Source organism: Jatropha curcas, chromosome 11 (assembly GCF_041381405.1).
Source record: "Jatropha curcas cultivar XTBG-Jc1 chromosome 11, XTBG_Jcur_1.0, whole genome shotgun sequence".
NCBI classification, from domain to species: domain Eukaryota; kingdom Viridiplantae; phylum Streptophyta; class Magnoliopsida; order Malpighiales; family Euphorbiaceae; genus Jatropha; species Jatropha curcas.
The window spans coordinates 4,657,652-4,675,576 of record NC_143161.1 but is presented as its reverse complement, the minus strand read 5'-3'; the positions used below and the strand labels follow the sequence as shown (position 1 = coordinate 4,675,576).

The window sequence follows — 17,925 nt, the reverse complement described above, 5'->3', positions numbered from 1 at the left end:
TGATTCCTATTATCATTGTTGTCATTATTTTCAATTATTTACAATATTAGCTATCAATATGACACATACACATGCATGCGCACGCGCGCACATATATCAAGTGAACCGTGTGTTATACATATTAAATTTTTCAACATATATAACATTTTTATACGATCATTTTAATTAGATATATTAAATTTTATGATTGATCATTATATTTAATTAAACGTGGTAGACATATTATGTTCCTATCTCATGTATGATTTTCAGGCGAATTTCATATTTTAATATTTGATATTATTATTAAATAGATTGTATTTATACGGAGCTTAACGGTGTTGGACATTGAATGGGTTGGTATCCAACCCGACGTGCAGGCCGGCCTTGGCAGTTGGCAAGGTGAGTACTTGAGCAGGAGTTGACATGATAATTATAACAACAATTATTATTATTATTGACTTGATGATGATTAACAAATAATAAAGGAATAATTCAGACAATGAAAACGGAGTAAATCAGAAACCTCGTTCCCATTAACATTTGTCAGAATTCAGATACAGTAGCAAAGGCTGACAAATATGCCTAAACAGAATCACAACAGAATATTCTACTGTAACTTACTGTTAAAAATCTCAGCAAATCTTTAATTAATCGCATCAAATCAATGTGGGCACGCTTCTTAATTATTAGTATTCAATAATTTTTTTCATTTTATTCATTACTGGCATTCAGCTAAATATTCACCGACCAACAATGAATGGGCCAAAACAGACCTTTATCCTTCTTACGCCAATTTTTTCTATAAAATATTTGAAATTTACGGTTATGATTTTTGAGAGAATTTTATTTTAATATTATTTTTTTCCACAAACTTTATCTAAATATCACTTACCTAAAAGTAAAAATATAATGTTAAAAAAATTACGTAATAAGATTTTTTTTCTTTTTTAAAATTTAATTGCAAAAAATTACGTTTATTTGAATAATGTTATACATTTATAAATAAATCATATTTAAATAAATATATTTTATCATTTAAAATATTCATTTTTCTCAGTACAACTTTGAAATTAGTTCCTTAATAATTTATTTATTTACTAATATAGTATTAAAATCAACTCTACACACCATGTAAATATTAAGAAAGCATAATAGGCTCTATTTAAAATTCTCTAATAAAGATATTACTCTTAATATATCTATATACACACAACGTTTTTTTAATTTTATCCGTAATTTTCTAAACTTATCAATAATATATACATAAAAAATTGTAAATAAAACACGTTAAACATATATATTTTTTCTGGAACATGAATATGCTTATTCATTATTAGAATGAGAATGCAACACATCACAAATAATAGATGGTGGGATAAAACTCCATTCCATTGAATCAGACATAAAAATAACTGTGTGAAACGAAATATGAACAGACTGATTCGCTGATTTCTTCACAAAAAGAAACGGACACTGTGGCTAGTTTTCGAAGGGGAGTAGCAATTTTCCCCAAACAAAACCTGCTACACCTCTTTTGCCCAACAAGAAATAAATCGGCAACACAAACCTCAGCCATACCGGTGAGATGAGGAGATAGAATATAAGGAGAACTCACAGTAGGAAACCAAGAATCCGAAAAAAACAGTGTGCTTTTGCCATTCCTACACAGTCATTCCTCAACAGTTCCTTCCCAGCAAGCACACTACGCCATGTATAACTCGGGTTCGTTCCCAACTGTGCTTCCAATAACGACCTGTCCGGAAAATACAAAAAAGGAAAAACACATAAAAAAAAAAAAAACTTTGATATTTCCGAGAATAGAAAGATGATATGGAAAACAACATAAGATTAAAAAAAAAATTACATGTTACATAACATATCATAAAATTATAGGTTTATTATCTTTCTTGACTCCCAGAAAAAAAAAAAAAAAAGTCCTTTTACCACCTAATTAATTTTTTTTTCTCTCTCTTTGCTCATATTAGTCCATATGCATGATTTCAAAACTTGTGGCCTCTTAAAGCTAATGATGTATAATCTACAAAAGATTTAATTCTACTTTTGGCCGATGTATGTAATTATGAATTACTTGTGCACTCTTCGAATTCAAATTCTTTAGCTTCTATTACTTTTGAAAAATAATTTTATCTTAAAATAGTTCGTCATCTAATTACTTGATTACAATATTAAAAATTAGTTTATTATATTAATATTGTTAATTTATAAATTTATAAAAATATTTAAAAAATTATAGAAATTTAATATTTTAAAATTTTATTGTTAAATGTAAGAAAATTCATAAAAATAATAAATTATGGTAGTCATTAGCTATTGAATTTGGCGGTGATAGCCAAATATGACTGGTAATAATGGTAGTTACTGATGTTAGGTGGTAATTAATGGTAAGTGGGTAATGAAATAAATATGTGTCTATAGATTTATATTTCCTCAGTTCTTTTTATGTAATAATAATTAAATTTTCATCAAAATTAAGAAAGTAGTTTGACCAACCTTTTTTTGTCATTTTTCCATAATTTATCCTTAATATATCATTAATTCCTCTCTAATATCAATTTATACCTTAAATTACGTTTCAACCTTAAATATTTTTTTGGAGAAGATAAATAGTAAGACTTTATATACTTTCTTTTGGAGAAAGGTTGAAATGGAGGGAATACAAATGGATGAAAAAATGAAGTTTATGCTCTAACCCTTATTTTTTTTTTTTTTTTTGACATTGTTTGGAAATTGTGAAAATATGAAAACTTGTGTTTATTTTAACCTTTCAAAAACCACCTTTAGTTATTTACATATGATGCAAATTTTCAAATATTCAATCGAAGAATGTAAGGATTACTTTTAATGTGGTCAAACTGAAAATATTGTGGGATTTTCCTATAGGAGCATATATTTTTTCTAGCGAAAATGATATAAAACAACACATTCTCTAAAATTTCGTCACATTAAATGTCTAATTATATTTTGTCTGCCGGTACCTTGAAAATTTTTCACATTGAAAAGCTTCACAAAGAATTTAAATAAGGGTAACATAAATTTTTCATGTTATGCAAAATTTTCTATAAGAAGAACACCGTAAATGGAAATTTTTCCTATAAAAACAACGTTGAGACCATTCATTTGTAACTCTAATTTTAGTGAATTTTTTGTTTTTTATTTTTTTTTGAAGAAAGTGAATTTTTACTTAGTTAAATTTTTTGATGAAAAAACTAACAATCTTTTTATAATCAATGTACTTTCTATTAGTATGTTTATAACATTTCATTTTATATATTTGACTTGTCATTGTTCATAAAATTAGTTTGATTTGCAATTGCCGATTTTTTTATTAATGATTCATCAACGTTAAATAAAATAATATGTCATAATTCGTTATTTCAAACTCTAAATAACATTAACCCAGATGTTATCGGAACATTAAAAATAATAATAGTATATTTTGACATTATTAAAATATCAAAAATTATGTAAAAAACTATTGTTGGATATCTAAAATTAAAATTGTCAATTACTCAATTTGAAATGTTGACATCTATGTTTGTGATTTACCATAACATTTTTGGAAAATAAAAAATATCCTAAGCTGGTGTCGGCATTCTGAATCGAAATCCCCTTATACTGTTGATAAATATAATCAATTTAGAATTGTCAGTACTCAAAAACCAAACTGAAACCGAAAGTTTAATGACAATTTAAATTCAAGGAGAAAAAAATATACCTAAATCAGCATGAAACAAAATATTTATGATGATATTATAATATGGTTGCAACGTTCAATAAAAATTTTAAAAAATTAGTTAGCTGGATATTTTTTGTTAATATTTTCAATAAATATTAAATTATTTAGTTAATTATTCAATTCTTAATTCCCATTGAAGATAAAAAATATAAATAATCAAGTATGAAAAGTCAAATTATGATTAATTATTCAATTTGAATTCTTAATAAAAATGAAAATCATTTTGATTAATTATATAAAATCAAATATGAAAAGAAAATTTTAATTAATTATGCATGTTCTTCTAAAAAAAATGCAAAATCGAAAACAAAATTATATTAATTTTTTTTTGAGAAAAAATTGTGTGAATGCGTAACTGTGCTAATACCGCGTGGAATTCAAATCGATCGGAAGCTAATTGTTGAAGGGCTAGTTAGATTCACTCTAAAAATATTTTTGAACCAGCCACGCTTAGTGCAAACAATACTTAACCTTCTAAATTGAGATTTATTTATTTATTATTATATTTCATTTAAAATTAAGATTATTATCAAATAAATTTAAAGCGACATTAATACATAACTGTTTATTAAAAAATTTTTTTTCACTTACCTTAAATAGATAATGTTAATAGAGTAATATAAATTATTTACTATTTATGTAAAATAATTCAAATAAATATATTCTATTGTGAATATATTAATTATATTTAGTAATCTATATAAAAAAATTTAAAATTTTTATTTATTAAGTCAAAACTCATAATCTAAATAATTTCTAAAAAGAAAAAAAAAAAACTACTTTTGGCTCGGGCCCACTCCGCATTGCAGGACCCACACGCAAGTGCCAACTGTTTCCCTCTTCTCTAATTAATAAGTAAATAAGTAATAGTAAAATAAAAATATCCCGAATTTATTTTAAAATTTTTAAAAAAAAATGAAAACACGAAAAATACAAAACAGTTATCTTCTTCTCTATTCTCTTCTCTCTCTGTCGAATCAACGCCTGTTTGGCAATTGGCAAAGCAAAAGTCACCCTTTTTAAAATTTCACTTTCTCTGTCTCTTCGCTTACCTCTTTTCCTCTATCTCCGCCGCTTCCTCAGCCAATCACCACCATCCCTCCCTGCTGACTCACTTTTGTTTTCTTACTCTTCGCTAGTACTCTCTTCATGTGCACATAAACCCTACAAACACAACATTTCAATTCCTTCTGTTTCCTCACTATCTACTACTATATTTCCCTGCCAATTTTCCCCCATTTCCTCTCTGGACAACGAAAATGAAGAAACGGCATCTGGGTCCTACCTTTAGTCCGCCGTTTCTCCTTCTCTGTTTCTGTCTTCTCTCTGTTGCAAAGTCTCAACAAAGCGGTGACGCCGCCGTTATGATTAAACTGAGAGATAGTCTCGGCAATCCATCAAATATAGGATGGTCTGGTTCTGACCCATGTAAATGGATCCATGTGGAATGCAACCCGAGCAATCAGGTTACCAAAATCCAAATCGCCGGGAAGGGTTTAACGGGAACTCTCCCGTCGGACCTCAAAAAGCTGACGGCTTTACAGATTTTGGAGGTAATGTCAAACAATTTAACGGGTCCAGTACCGAGTTTAGCTGGGTTAAGCTCGCTTCAAACTCTAAATTTACATGATAACGGGTTCTCTTCGTTTCCTTCTGATTTTTTCAGCGGGATGAGCTCGTTATCGTCGGTGAATTTGGATTACAACCCGTTTGAACCCTGGGTTATACCAACGAGTCTTCAGAGTGCCTCAACTTTAAAGGATTTTTCTGCTAATGGGGCGAATATAATTGGCACAATCCCTGATTTCTTCAATAATGATGTTTTTCCTACTTTGGAAACTCTGCATTTGGCCATGAATTATTTGGAGGGTCCATTGCCTGGGAATTTTTCACGATCTTCATCGGTGACTTCACTTTGGCTTAATGGGCAAAAGAGTAATTCCAAACTCAATGGTACAATTGCTGTCTTACAAAACATGACTGGTTTAGCTGAGGTTTGGTTGCATGGGAATCAATTCACTGGTCCATTACCAGAATTTAATGGTTTTGATGCTTTACAGAATTTGAGTTTAAGGGATAATCAGTTCACTGGTATTGTTCCAGCTTCACTAGTGAATCTTCCCACTCTTTCTGTTGTTAATTTAACAAATAATCTATTACAGGGACCAACACCAAAGTTTCTTGATTCTGTCAGGGTTGACATGATTTCTGGGTCTAATAGATTTTGCACTTCTACTGCTGGTGGTTCTTGTGACCCTCGTGTTAATGTTCTGTTATCAATTGCCAAAGGTTTTGGATACCCTGCAAGTTTAGCTGACAGTTGGGAAGGAAATGACCCTTGTGCACAATGGAGGGGGATTGTTTGTTCTTCTGGAGGAAACATTACTGTTATCAACTTTCATAATATGGGGCTTACTGGTACAATTTCTTCGAATTTTTCATCGTTACCCTCTTTGCAAAAATTGATTTTGTCAAACAATTTGATTAGTGGTACTATTCCAGATGAGCTTACAACTCTGCCTAGCCTTTCTTTATTAAATGTTGCAAATAATAAACTATTTGGTAAAGTACCTAAGTTCAAAAGTACACAATTGATAACTGATGGTAATCCTGATATTGGGAAGGAGAATAGTAGCTTAACTCCTCCTCCTGGTTCAACTCCTGGGAGCACATCTGGTACACCTCCTGGTAGTGATTCTGATGGAAATGGTACCAAGAATTCTGGTACAGTTAAGATTGTGGGTTCTGTAGTTGGTGTTGTTTGTGGGTTGTGTGTTGTTGGGTTGGGTATATTTTTCTATAGCAGGAAACAGAAACGATTCAGTAAGGTGCAGAGTCCAAATATGATGGTAATTCATCCTCGCCATTCTAGTGATCAGGATGCAGTGAAAATCACTGTTGCAGAATCAAGTGCCAATCCTAGTGCTACTGCTACAAGTTATACTGATAGTGGACCTAGTGACATTCATGTAGCTGAAACTGGGAGTATGGTGATCTCGATTCAAGTTTTGAGAAATGTGACTAATAATTTCAGCGAAGAGAATATATTAGGAAGAGGTGGTTTTGGAACTGTTTACAAGGGAGAACTGCATGATGGGACAAAAATTGCAGTGAAGAGAATGGAATCAGGAGTGATAAGTGAAAAAGGTCTGGCAGAGTTCATGTCTGAGATTGCAGTGCTCACTAAAGTCCGTCATCGTCACTTGGTTGCACTTCTTGGGTATTGCTTGGATGGAAATGAGAGACTTCTTGTTTATGAATATATGCCTCAGGGTACTCTTAGTAGATTTCTATTTGATTGGAGGCAACAAGGGTTGAAACCACTTGAATGGACCAGAAGATTGAGCATTGCCTTGGATGTTGCCAGAGGGGTTGAATATTTACATGGCCTTGCGCATCAAAGTTTTATTCATCGTGATCTGAAGCCTTCCAACATTCTTCTTGGGGATGATATGCGGGCCAAGGTTGCAGATTTTGGACTGGTCCGACTTGCTCCTGAAGGCAAGGCCTCAGTTGAGACAAGACTAGCTGGAACTTTTGGGTATCTTGCACCGGAGTATGCTGGTAACTCATCTTTAAAATGTCATGCTTGGTTATGTGCCTAGAATAGTTTTTTTATCATTGAATCTTTTATGACCAGAAAATGAAGAATTTGAGAAAAATTTTGGTAAGCAGTAGAGGAACATTATACTTGGGGAAGACACAGTGGAGTAAATGAAATGCATAAATGAATGGCGTGGGGAAGGATGAAACAAAATATTGAAATAATTTGTGTTTTATTATATCTTTTCTCTTTCCTTTTCCTTACTGTGATTGACTCTTTTCTATGGAGGGTTTTAATTGTTGATGGTATGATTGATTTTTTTCTTTTTCAATATCAAACAATTTCTTCTTTCTTAAAAGAAACACATTATGTTAATGCCTGAAAATAAATTCACTGAGTTAGGGAAAATATTAGAAATTGATGATTGAGAAAGAGGTTGCTGGCAACCGACAGAAATATTAGAAGGGTATTCGTGTATATGGTTTTGTTATCAACCTGTAAATTTTAGTCTAATATCTATAAGGTATTGTAAGTGTGAAATGTGGTTGCTGCAATGAATAAGTTTGTCTAAGTCAACTTAAGATGAAGACCGATGTGCCTAACTGAAATTTTTTTCTAATTTCTTTTCAGTGACTGGACGAGTTACTACCAAGGTTGATGTGTTTAGTTTTGGTGTTATACTAATGGAGATGATTACGGGAAGAAAAGCACTAGATGATACCCAGCCCGAGGATAGCCTGCACCTTGTTACTTGGTTCCGTAGGATGCACATCAACAAGGACACTTTCCGTAAGACTATTGATCGTTCTATTGAGCTTGATGAGGAAACAATTGCCAGCATTAGCACAGTTGCTGAGCTAGCTGGTCATTGCACTGCTAGGGAACCCTACCAGAGGCCTGACATGGGTCATGTTGTTAATGTTCTTTCATCTCTAGTTGAGTTATGGAAACCGGCAGAACCAGATTCTGAAGACTTATATGGGATTGACCTTGAAATGACCTTGCCTCAGGCACTCAAGAAGTGGCAAGAAATTGAGGGAAGTGAGGTTGATGGATCTTCAATATTTACTCCTAGTGCAGATAATACCCAATCCAGCATACCTACTCGACCAGCTGGCTTTGCCGAATCATTTACATCAACCGATGGCCGATAAATGAAGAAAAGAGAAGTTAGAGATATGATGCGATTGCCTTTGATTCGTTTGTTTTGTTTATTCCTGCTGCTGCTTGCTGCTTGTTCTTTTAAGGTTTGCTATCTCTATGGATATTTTACTGATGTTTTCTTCCCCCTTGCCCCTGTAGTTAAAAAGTCAATACATTTTTCTTGAGTTCTTTTAGATGCTAGAAATTGCAAATATGATTCTCTTAAGAATGAGATTATATATATATATATATATATTTTTTTTTTTTCTCCTTTCATTCCTCTTTTTCTTTCCATGTCTCCTTGGAGTCTGATTTACATCTACTTGAGCTTTCTTTCTCATAGCATAATGCTTTGCACTGAAGCCAATAGTTGCAAAATGTCTTATTCCACAAAGCAGATGCTAAAATTCCAATCTCTTGATTTTTTTTTTTTTTTTTTTTTAACTTGGTCTAAGTTCTTTTATTATGTTTTAATCCTAGAGATGATTACATTGAGCTGATTTTAGTGAAAGAGACCCATCATAAAGTTTTGGTTCCAATCCATTTCTAGACATTGATATGAGAATTGGTTGCTAATGATGAAAATGCAATTGCCTTAGCCTCCTTGCATAATGCATATGATATGAGGTCCAATTCAAAAATTTCCTTTTGTTATTATCCTTAATTTAATTGCATCATTGCCATTGGTTATTTTTAGCAGATAAAAGAAGGGTCCCACTTTAAATGATGTGGATTTGACAAGTAGACCTCTTACTCCCATGGTTCGTAATAGGAGTGGGACTCCATAATCCATCATGCACTGCCTATCCATGATAAAGAAAATTATATTATACTATCTAATATCTTGTTGGTAGTGTTTTAGGTGTATTGGATGATGTGAAAGGATTGAGACAATCATGGACAGCTCATATTCTTTCTCTGGAATGTCTAATTAAAAAAACAATGTCGTCTATGCAAAAACGACATAGAATGGATGCAACGTGTCGTACGTGGAGTGGCTGGGTCATATGCTTGCCAGCTGCAATGCAAGTCTTTTCTTCTGGATAGTGATTAGTGATTACGTGTACGTGGGTGCGACTTTCGTGTTTTATTTTAGCGGTGATCATCTCATTTCGTGAGACCTTACGTATTAAATTATAATTAAAATAATATAACCGTTGACTTGTCAAGTCGAATTTAGGAATTTTTTAAATAATAAATCAATTGATCGGCTGCTAAGCCGGATCTTCAGGCAAAGTTATCCTTTTCTTTAAAATCATTTTATAGAAATGTTGGTGGTGGTTGAGATTTTTTTTATTTTTTAAAATTTTTGTGCTTTGTTTTCTTTCTCTTTTGAAAGCAACCATTCTTTTGTTTTATTTTTATTATTTTTTAAAAAATAAATATGTTTAGATTTTAATAATTAAATTCAAATTAATACAAAAAGTTCAGGATGAATTCATTAATCTTATAAAAAAAAATCTTTTTATAATGAAAATTTTGGGTTGATAAGGAAAAAAAACGGGAAAGACGAGGAAGAGGAAGTGTTATTTTCAAATTGAAAACTGAAAGGAAAATATTAAAGTTTGATGGTGACTAAAATAGTTATCGGTAGAGGCAGTTTAAATTGCTTTGATGGTTGACAAATTTATTAAGTTGGAAGGAAATAAAACTATGTGAAGTAAAACTGCTAGATAGTCACATGCTGTCTGAAATCTATCTGGCTTTGGACACTGACAATTGTGGGGCCTAATTTAGTGATTATTATCTGAATATATGTTAAATTGGTGCTTTTTTTAAGGGGGTCCTAAGGTTGCATGTGAAAGGTATGGTAAACTGTTTGGTCCACATGTTTCTCTGTTTGAATTGTTCCATTGGGTTGCATGTGGTCTCATCAAAATAGGCTTATTTCTCTCTCTCTCTCTCTCTCTTTCAATTATAGTCTTATTTCTTTCTTTTATAAAATATTTTTTACAGATTTTTATTATATCAATTTTAATATACTTTTTTATCAATAAATAAATTATTATTACTATTAAATATTAATATTAATCAAATATTAATATATATATATATATATATATATATATATATATATATAATTAGTTAAAATATAGACCTTTCAATTTATTTCATATTCCTAATTTAGGAAAAAGTTATAAAGGTATATTAGGAAAATAACTAACTTAAAATTACTATAGTTTGACTACATTAATTATATTTTCTTAAATTATGTAAAAGTTATATAGAGCTATTTTTATACCATGAATGGAATAATTATTCTCTGTAATTTTCGAAAATCCATTTTTTATCTTCTTTAGCTCTCTTTTCATTTCAGTGGCTGATTATAGAGACATAATTGTGATATTTAAATAATTATATGAGATAAAAAGAGTAATTTAATTAAATTAAAAATATTTTATTGTAATTTACCCTAATTTTAGTATGGGTTTATTATTATTAATCAATGGTAGCTGTACCTTCTACTTATATTCACTTCTAATTAATTCATAACTATTTTTCTTATAACACATTTTTTTTATTACAATTGTTTTTACTCCATATTTATAGTTTTTTTCTCTTTTTTTATAAAGATTGTTTTAGTAAATAAAGACATGATTTTTGACTTTATTTGTTTGGACAATTTAAATTCTAATTTGCAGACTCAATAGAGCTTGGTTGTGTACATCATATGCAACAAATTCTTAAAAAAAAAAAAAAAATCCTGGTATAAAAGATTCAAATAAATTATTTTGCCATCCAAGTTAAATAAAGAACTAATTGTCACTATGAAAATTTATATGTTTTAATTAGTTGTCACTATAAAGATTTTACAAAAATATATATAATACCATTTCTTTTATTTTAATTTTATTATTTAAAAGAATATAACCATTTTTTTAATGTATTAAAAGATCAATAAACTCTATCATAATAAATTTCACATTTAATCTATATGGGTATTTATAACACTCGAGATTTTATTATTAATGAAATATATTTCAAAAAAAAAAGTATCACAAGCTAATTTATGCGCATATTAATAAATTTTAACCCCTATTAAAGAAAACAGTCTAAACTTTTTATTTCTATAGACTTTAAATGAATCATATAATAAAACCCATATAAAAATAATGCATAAACAACCTTAAAGCCATAATTATAGATGTCAGTTGAATTGCTTGCACATCATTTATGATGGCATTGAACTTCAGACGTCAAAAAACCAAGAAGAAGAAGAAACTCTGGCCAGCAGCAAGACCAAGACCAAGACCAAGTCAATATTTCTTTGTTACTATAATATAATAACTTGCTTTCTTCCAAATGGAACCAATGAGCTGTAATGGGGGTACGGGCAGCAAGTTTCGCAGCTACCATAACTTAATTTATGGTCCTAACTTGTTCTTTGCGTTGTAAACTTTGAAAATTGTAACTCAAGAAGCTATTGTCTCAGTCAAAATGAAGAAGGTACATACAGTTTCTTTCTTTCTTTCTTTCTTCTTTTACTGGTTAACCAGGAAACACATAACAATGGAACTAACTTACGAAGAAATGTTAAGTAATAATTGACTTGTTAGTTGCCATGAAAAACAAGGAATTTTGAAGATTCAAACGGCCCAATTGGTCTATATAAATGTGGCGGAAAGGCCCAATTTCAATCTTGTTTAAATTGTAAGAGAAGGATTGGGCCCATGTGGCCCTAGCCTGTGTATCTCAAGTCTCAACTCAACAAATACAAGTCACTGAAGTCAATACACCCTTTCACAGCTAAACATCATATTGCAGTTCCCATGTCAATTTTGGACAGCTATACACTATTTTTAATTTCTAATGACCATAGTTTAAGCTGGAATGATAAGCGGCCTCAATTCCCGTGATAAGAACTCAAAAAAAAAGTCATAATTTCATTTAAAAATAAATAATAATAATAATAAAAGACCCTTGTTCATTTGCCAGTCTAAGTTACAATTTTTTCTCCAACAAATCTAAGTGTGAATTTTGTTAATAGTTGTAAACATAAAAGAAATAAATAAATAAAAAAAAAATAAAAATAAAGGAGAAAAGTCATAAAAACACCACATGCACGACTAATTGCTTCAACAAGGAGGAGACGTCTTGCTAGTTGGTCCAAATTCTGCTTCCAATGACCCAACAAGCAATTCCCACTCCACTATCTATGCATTTATTAAATGAATGCATACACATATACAATATAATGGATTTTATTTTTTCTTATCTATTTTTATAATTCCGGCTGAAGAGATAATATTTAAGTAAATTCCTTATAACAATAATAGTTTCAAATTTTAATAATAAAATTTGACTAACCATTTTTACAAATTCAATCCCTTGTAATAATGATATTAATAATATGAGATATGGATTTTAGTAAAAGTAATAGCAAACATAATAATTTTTTTTTTCTTTTTAACATATATACGTGTCTAAGGAACATTAGTCTCCATCTTTGATGTGAATATGCTTAATTTCACATTTACGGCCCTACTACTCATTCAACTCCCATGATTTTATGCGAGACAGAAGATAATATCATGTGTTTGGCTCTAGAAACTCTTTCAATAAGCAAATTATTTGGAGAGAAATTTTGAGGCCCAGCCAGTTCACACTGTCAACATTTTACGTTGGCTATATATATATATATATATATATATATATATTGGGTGACAGTTTTTGACCGTCAATCTTATTATATATATAGATTAGGCCGAAATAAATCTTTTCTTTGTTGATATTTTGATATTACAAATTAAGTTTTATGCATATATTATGGGTTGGTATTCACATTTTAATGTAATAATCAACTTCACACATAAACAAATGATAATTTATATATGATGTGCACATTTTTGCTAATTAATAGAAAACCATTAATTAACTTGATTAATGGGTAGAAGTGATTAAGCTTAATTATATACTTAGACACATCATCATTTTGCTCTAGAAAGTCTTCTTCCATACGGTTCAATGTTCAAAACTTCAAACTCCAGGATTTAATCTTATCCTTCCTTTAATTTAATTTATAATAGTAACTCATAATGCAACCATTGATGCTTAATTACCCTTTAACTATCAAAACTTGATTTTGACGATAAGAAACCATAGTTAGAATTAACTCCTATGGATTTAAATTATAATAAAATTAAAAATAATAAATTAAAGTTTATAACAAATGAATGAATTATATACTTTCAAATTTATTTAATAATAAAGAAGGAGAACTTGAAATAAATCCATGACGCTATAAGACATAAATATACTGTACTTTTCTTATTATTATTTTCATAATTAGTATTCTCAAGTCAATTTATGTACACTCAGAATTAAATTTCTTTTGGAACTATCTAAAAGATACTCTCCCCTTCATTAACCTAATGCATTTAAGAATGTTATTGTCCAAATTAATGCTCTCTGACTAGTACTTGCATATTTAAGAATGTTATTGTCCAAATTAAGAATGTCATTAACATAAAAAGACTGATAAGAAATGTTGGAAAAATACACAATTACATAATTTCATTACAATTTGCACCCTTACAAAGATTAGTAAAACTTTAGATTAAAGCTGAGCCCACTTTGGAATTCGGGTGCCTATTCTAATATAAAGAAACTTGTTCAGAGTCTGTGTCCTCATGCAACAACTTCTGAACTAAGAATTAAATAACTAATCCTCAATTAATTATTGATCATGCTTAACCATCTAATTAGAAAAAAAAAAAAAAAAGAAATACTACTATAACATGGGAATTATGTGTGAGAATTAATTAATTAATTAATTAATAAGCTTTTAATTTGATACAAAAAGTTGATTCTGACTTGCATACTCGGTCTAACAAGTTGTGTTATACCATAAATCATTTACATATACAGAATAGCTTTTCATTAATAATAGCCTAAATATATAATAAGCTCATGTTATAAGCTAAATTTTTAAATTTCAGTTGACCAAAGTGTTTCCCACATTAACTAAAACAAGCACCTTTTAATGGTAAGTTAATTTGTTGTACCTTTTTTTTTTCTCTGTTTTTGCCTCTTTGCAGGCAGGTACTTCCTAATCTAAAGAAAATTAGCTTTAATTACTAATTAACTTAAGGAAATTTTATTATAATTTGAAACGGTAATTGCAATCACTACATTAGACACTCCTCACAAACATGACTTATTCAAATCCAACATATATAAAAACTATAAAGATACTTTAAATCTTGGTAATTGATAAATTTTGCAAGAGAAGTTATTGAATGGAAAATATCTCAATTGTGTGTATATTAGAGTATGTTCTTTTTTTTAACAATATTAACTAGATTTTTGAATCAAAAAGGCCTTTTGAGGTCCTTGAAATCAGAAGAATCAATACACTCCAATCTTGCCCTATAAGGATTCAACATCTTCAGTAACTCGGTTGATTTCTCCTTTGTTTTTTCACCGCAACCAATCTGCAATAGAAGCAATAGCTTTTGGAAAGCACCAACTTGAAGAGCTTCAACAAGAACACCTCCATCTTCCCTTTTCTCACCTTTGCATAGCTTCCATAAAATCGAAACAGAAAACTCTGTTGCCAAATCTGAAACCCTATGTATTTTCTTGACAATAACTGGGATTGTTAGAAAATTATCGTATGCCTTCTCTCGTCCTTGACCACATCCACAAATTCCATCGAGAACCCCTAATGCCTTTTCGCATAGACTTCTTTCGGCATCGACAAGCAATTCTACGAGCAATGAGACCAAACCCATATCTACAAATTTGGTGATGACCTTTACATTTGCAGGAGTGAGTGTGACCAGTTGATAAATAGTCACAAGTGAAGCTTTTGTTGAAGTAGGGCAAATAGGTTCTTTAACAAGCTTAAATAAAGCTTCCGTAGCTCCTTCAATTCCTGATAAAGCCTCTACTTTTCTTTGGTCCGACGAAACAATTTCTTTAAGGACCAAAACGGCATTTCTTCTTCTAGTCAAATCTCCCCCTTTCAAGAACCAGACTAAACAATCCATAGACACAGCTGAACCGAGATAACTCTTGGCTTCTCCATCGAGAGGCAAAAATAATGTCAAACACGACAATATTTCCTCCAAAACAGCAACGTTTTCACTTAAAGATAATTCTCTCGAGAAATCTTCAAAAGCAAGTGATAATACACTAGCTGTTCCATGACCCACAATGCATTTCTTGTTTCTTTCACTTTCTTTCATCAGTGTCTTGATTTTAGCCAAAGAATTTTGACACCCAATTTTATCCCCTCCTTTGGAAGCCATACTAATCTTAGCTTGAATCTCCGAAACCTCCATAGAACTTACAGGAATTCTCGGCGTAGGAATTCTTTCAATCCCGTAAGACTTATTGTCCACACACCAATCTTGAATCATCTTACGTATTGTGTGGTTTGGTATAGGCTCTAAGCTCCTGAAAACCTGATTTGTAATAGGACATTTAACATTCCCATTCTCTATCCACTTCTCAATACTTTCACGATCATAAGTAATCCCAGTTGAAAAAGTCACCGGATCTTTCATCAAGTCCAGCGATATCGGACACCGAAAATGATTCGGTATGGCTAACTCCATCTCGCCTTGTTCATCTTCCGGTCTTTCTTTTCCGGCTCGCCGTGCTGCCCTCCGCCTTCTCCATGTAGAAATCATTATATTTATCCTTTTGAAATAAAATCTGTGCTTATAGAAATTGTGTTTATGAGTAATGTAATAACGGAGTCGATATATATATATAGAGAAAGACCGGTAATGTATGAAATAAAAGGGACACGGTTGTTCAATATTCAAACCGCTAGGTAAGGGAAGAATATATAAATGGAGAAAAACAAATAATATAATTAAAGCATGAGATTTGGGAGTCTTATTTGTTGATTTGATAAGAGTTTTGAATATTTGACCGTTGAAGTTTGAAAATCTTGATGGCAAAAAAGAATATATTAATTTGGACTTGGTGTTGGTGGTTTTATAAATTGGAACGGATCAAAAGTTTGACACTTCGAAAATTTTGAAAGGGCCGGTTGGTCCATTCGTCAACGTGCGGGTCGGTGTAGACTTAATTGTAATTTCCATGTGAGGTTTTGGGTTTTATTTTATTTCCGGTTTTGGTTTCTCTTTTTTCACATTATTAGTCCATTACGCGTTGGAAACGCGCCGCTTATCTCTGCGTTTCAGCAAGAAGAATTTGGGGTTTTTTGTCTGATTGGTTACCGCGGGGTTTACTCGGTATTTGAATTAAGAAACCACCATGCAATGCACTTCGTCTTCCCCACACGGAAATTACCTGCATTCCTATTGTACCCGACTAGTATATTTTGCTGATTTTTTTTTTATTTTTTTTAAATATTCTTTCTTTTGGATATATGAATTGTAAATTTCTTATTCTCTTTTTTTTATTATTATTTTAAATTCTTTATCCTTTTCATCTTTCTTGAATCTTTGTAGGCATGTCTAGTCGTGAACTGGCACTTTTGGTGAACCAAATTGTTGATTTTTTTAGATAGATTCATTTCGTCAGAATTGGTTTACACAATCAATTTTGATTTTGACACGATTTTAACCATTTTAAGTCTTTTGTTTTTTCTCTTTAGCTAAAAATTAACTTATTTCGAGCAGTTTTAGTATATTAGCTAAAAATTAATTTTACTTTCCTAAATGTATTATTTTCTGAAAATATACTTTCTTGTAAAAGTAATTTTTCATATGATTGTTGAATTCTGATAACTGCAATAATTATAATAAGATAATCTACCATAATTATAAATAATAATAATAATAATAATAATAATAATAATAGTAATTCAATAGATCTGCTTAAAAAGAAACAATAGAAAAATGAGAAACCTTATATAATATTGAATCAAATAAGGAATTAAGGATAAAAAAAGTTTAAATGGCAGGTTTAGCTGTGCTTTATTGACTCCAAAAAACAAAAAAAATCAAACCTTATTCTGATATGATGATACCTTGGATACAGAAATTTATTAGATTGGGTGACCTTTGACGGTTTGACCCACCAAGTGAACAAGCTTTTATGCATGTGATACCTACATTGTCAAGCCAAGCCCAAATCGTGCTTGGTCCAACAAGAACATAAATGAATATTTGGGCCTGTTTGTAACGAAGGCCTACATCTCATTCAAGTCTCTCCGTTTACCATTATGGGCCTAATTTCCTGTTGCCAAGCTTTATGGGCCTTCAAATTTATCCCAAAAAATTTATTTATCCCCCAAGTTTTGCAAAATTATTTTTTGCAATTTTACAGTTGCCTAGCTATTTAGAACTCGAAAGTGTTCATAGTTGGTTTCTTTATAAATCTGTCAATAAATCAATAATTTTGATTTAGATAAAAGTAAAAGCATGTCCAAACTAATTAATATTTAAAATATTCAAATCAATACTGTTTAATATTAGTTTTGATGATTGATATGGTTAGTTCAATGGAAAATGAAATTAGTTAAAAGAAATTAATTCACTAATTTTTATCTGTATACGTAAGCATGATCACGGTTCTA

The 17,925-nt window shown here is 30.6% G+C and overlaps 2 protein-coding genes across 2 annotated transcripts; one reads left to right on the top strand and one right to left on the bottom strand.

Annotated features, from left to right (window-relative positions):
• The first annotated feature begins 4,682 nt into the window (after positions 1-4,682).
• LOC105634159 (receptor protein kinase TMK1) lies at positions 4,683-8,620 on the top strand. The gene is made up of 2 exons (XM_012216969.4): positions 4,683-7,303; positions 7,914-8,620. Exons 1-2 carry the CDS (start codon positions 4,999-5,001, stop codon positions 8,435-8,437), a joined length of 2,829 nt encoding a protein of 942 aa, XP_012072359.1. The 5' UTR covers positions 4,683-4,998; the 3' UTR covers positions 8,438-8,620.
• A 6,038-nt stretch (positions 8,621-14,658) lies between these two features.
• LOC105634158 (U-box domain-containing protein 21) lies at positions 14,659-16,325 on the bottom strand. Its single transcript, XM_012216968.4, has one exon. It carries the CDS (start codon positions 16,061-16,063, stop codon positions 14,738-14,740), a length of 1,326 nt encoding a protein of 441 aa, XP_012072358.1. The 5' UTR covers positions 16,064-16,325; the 3' UTR covers positions 14,659-14,737.
• Positions 16,326-17,925: the final 1,600 nt, after the last annotated feature.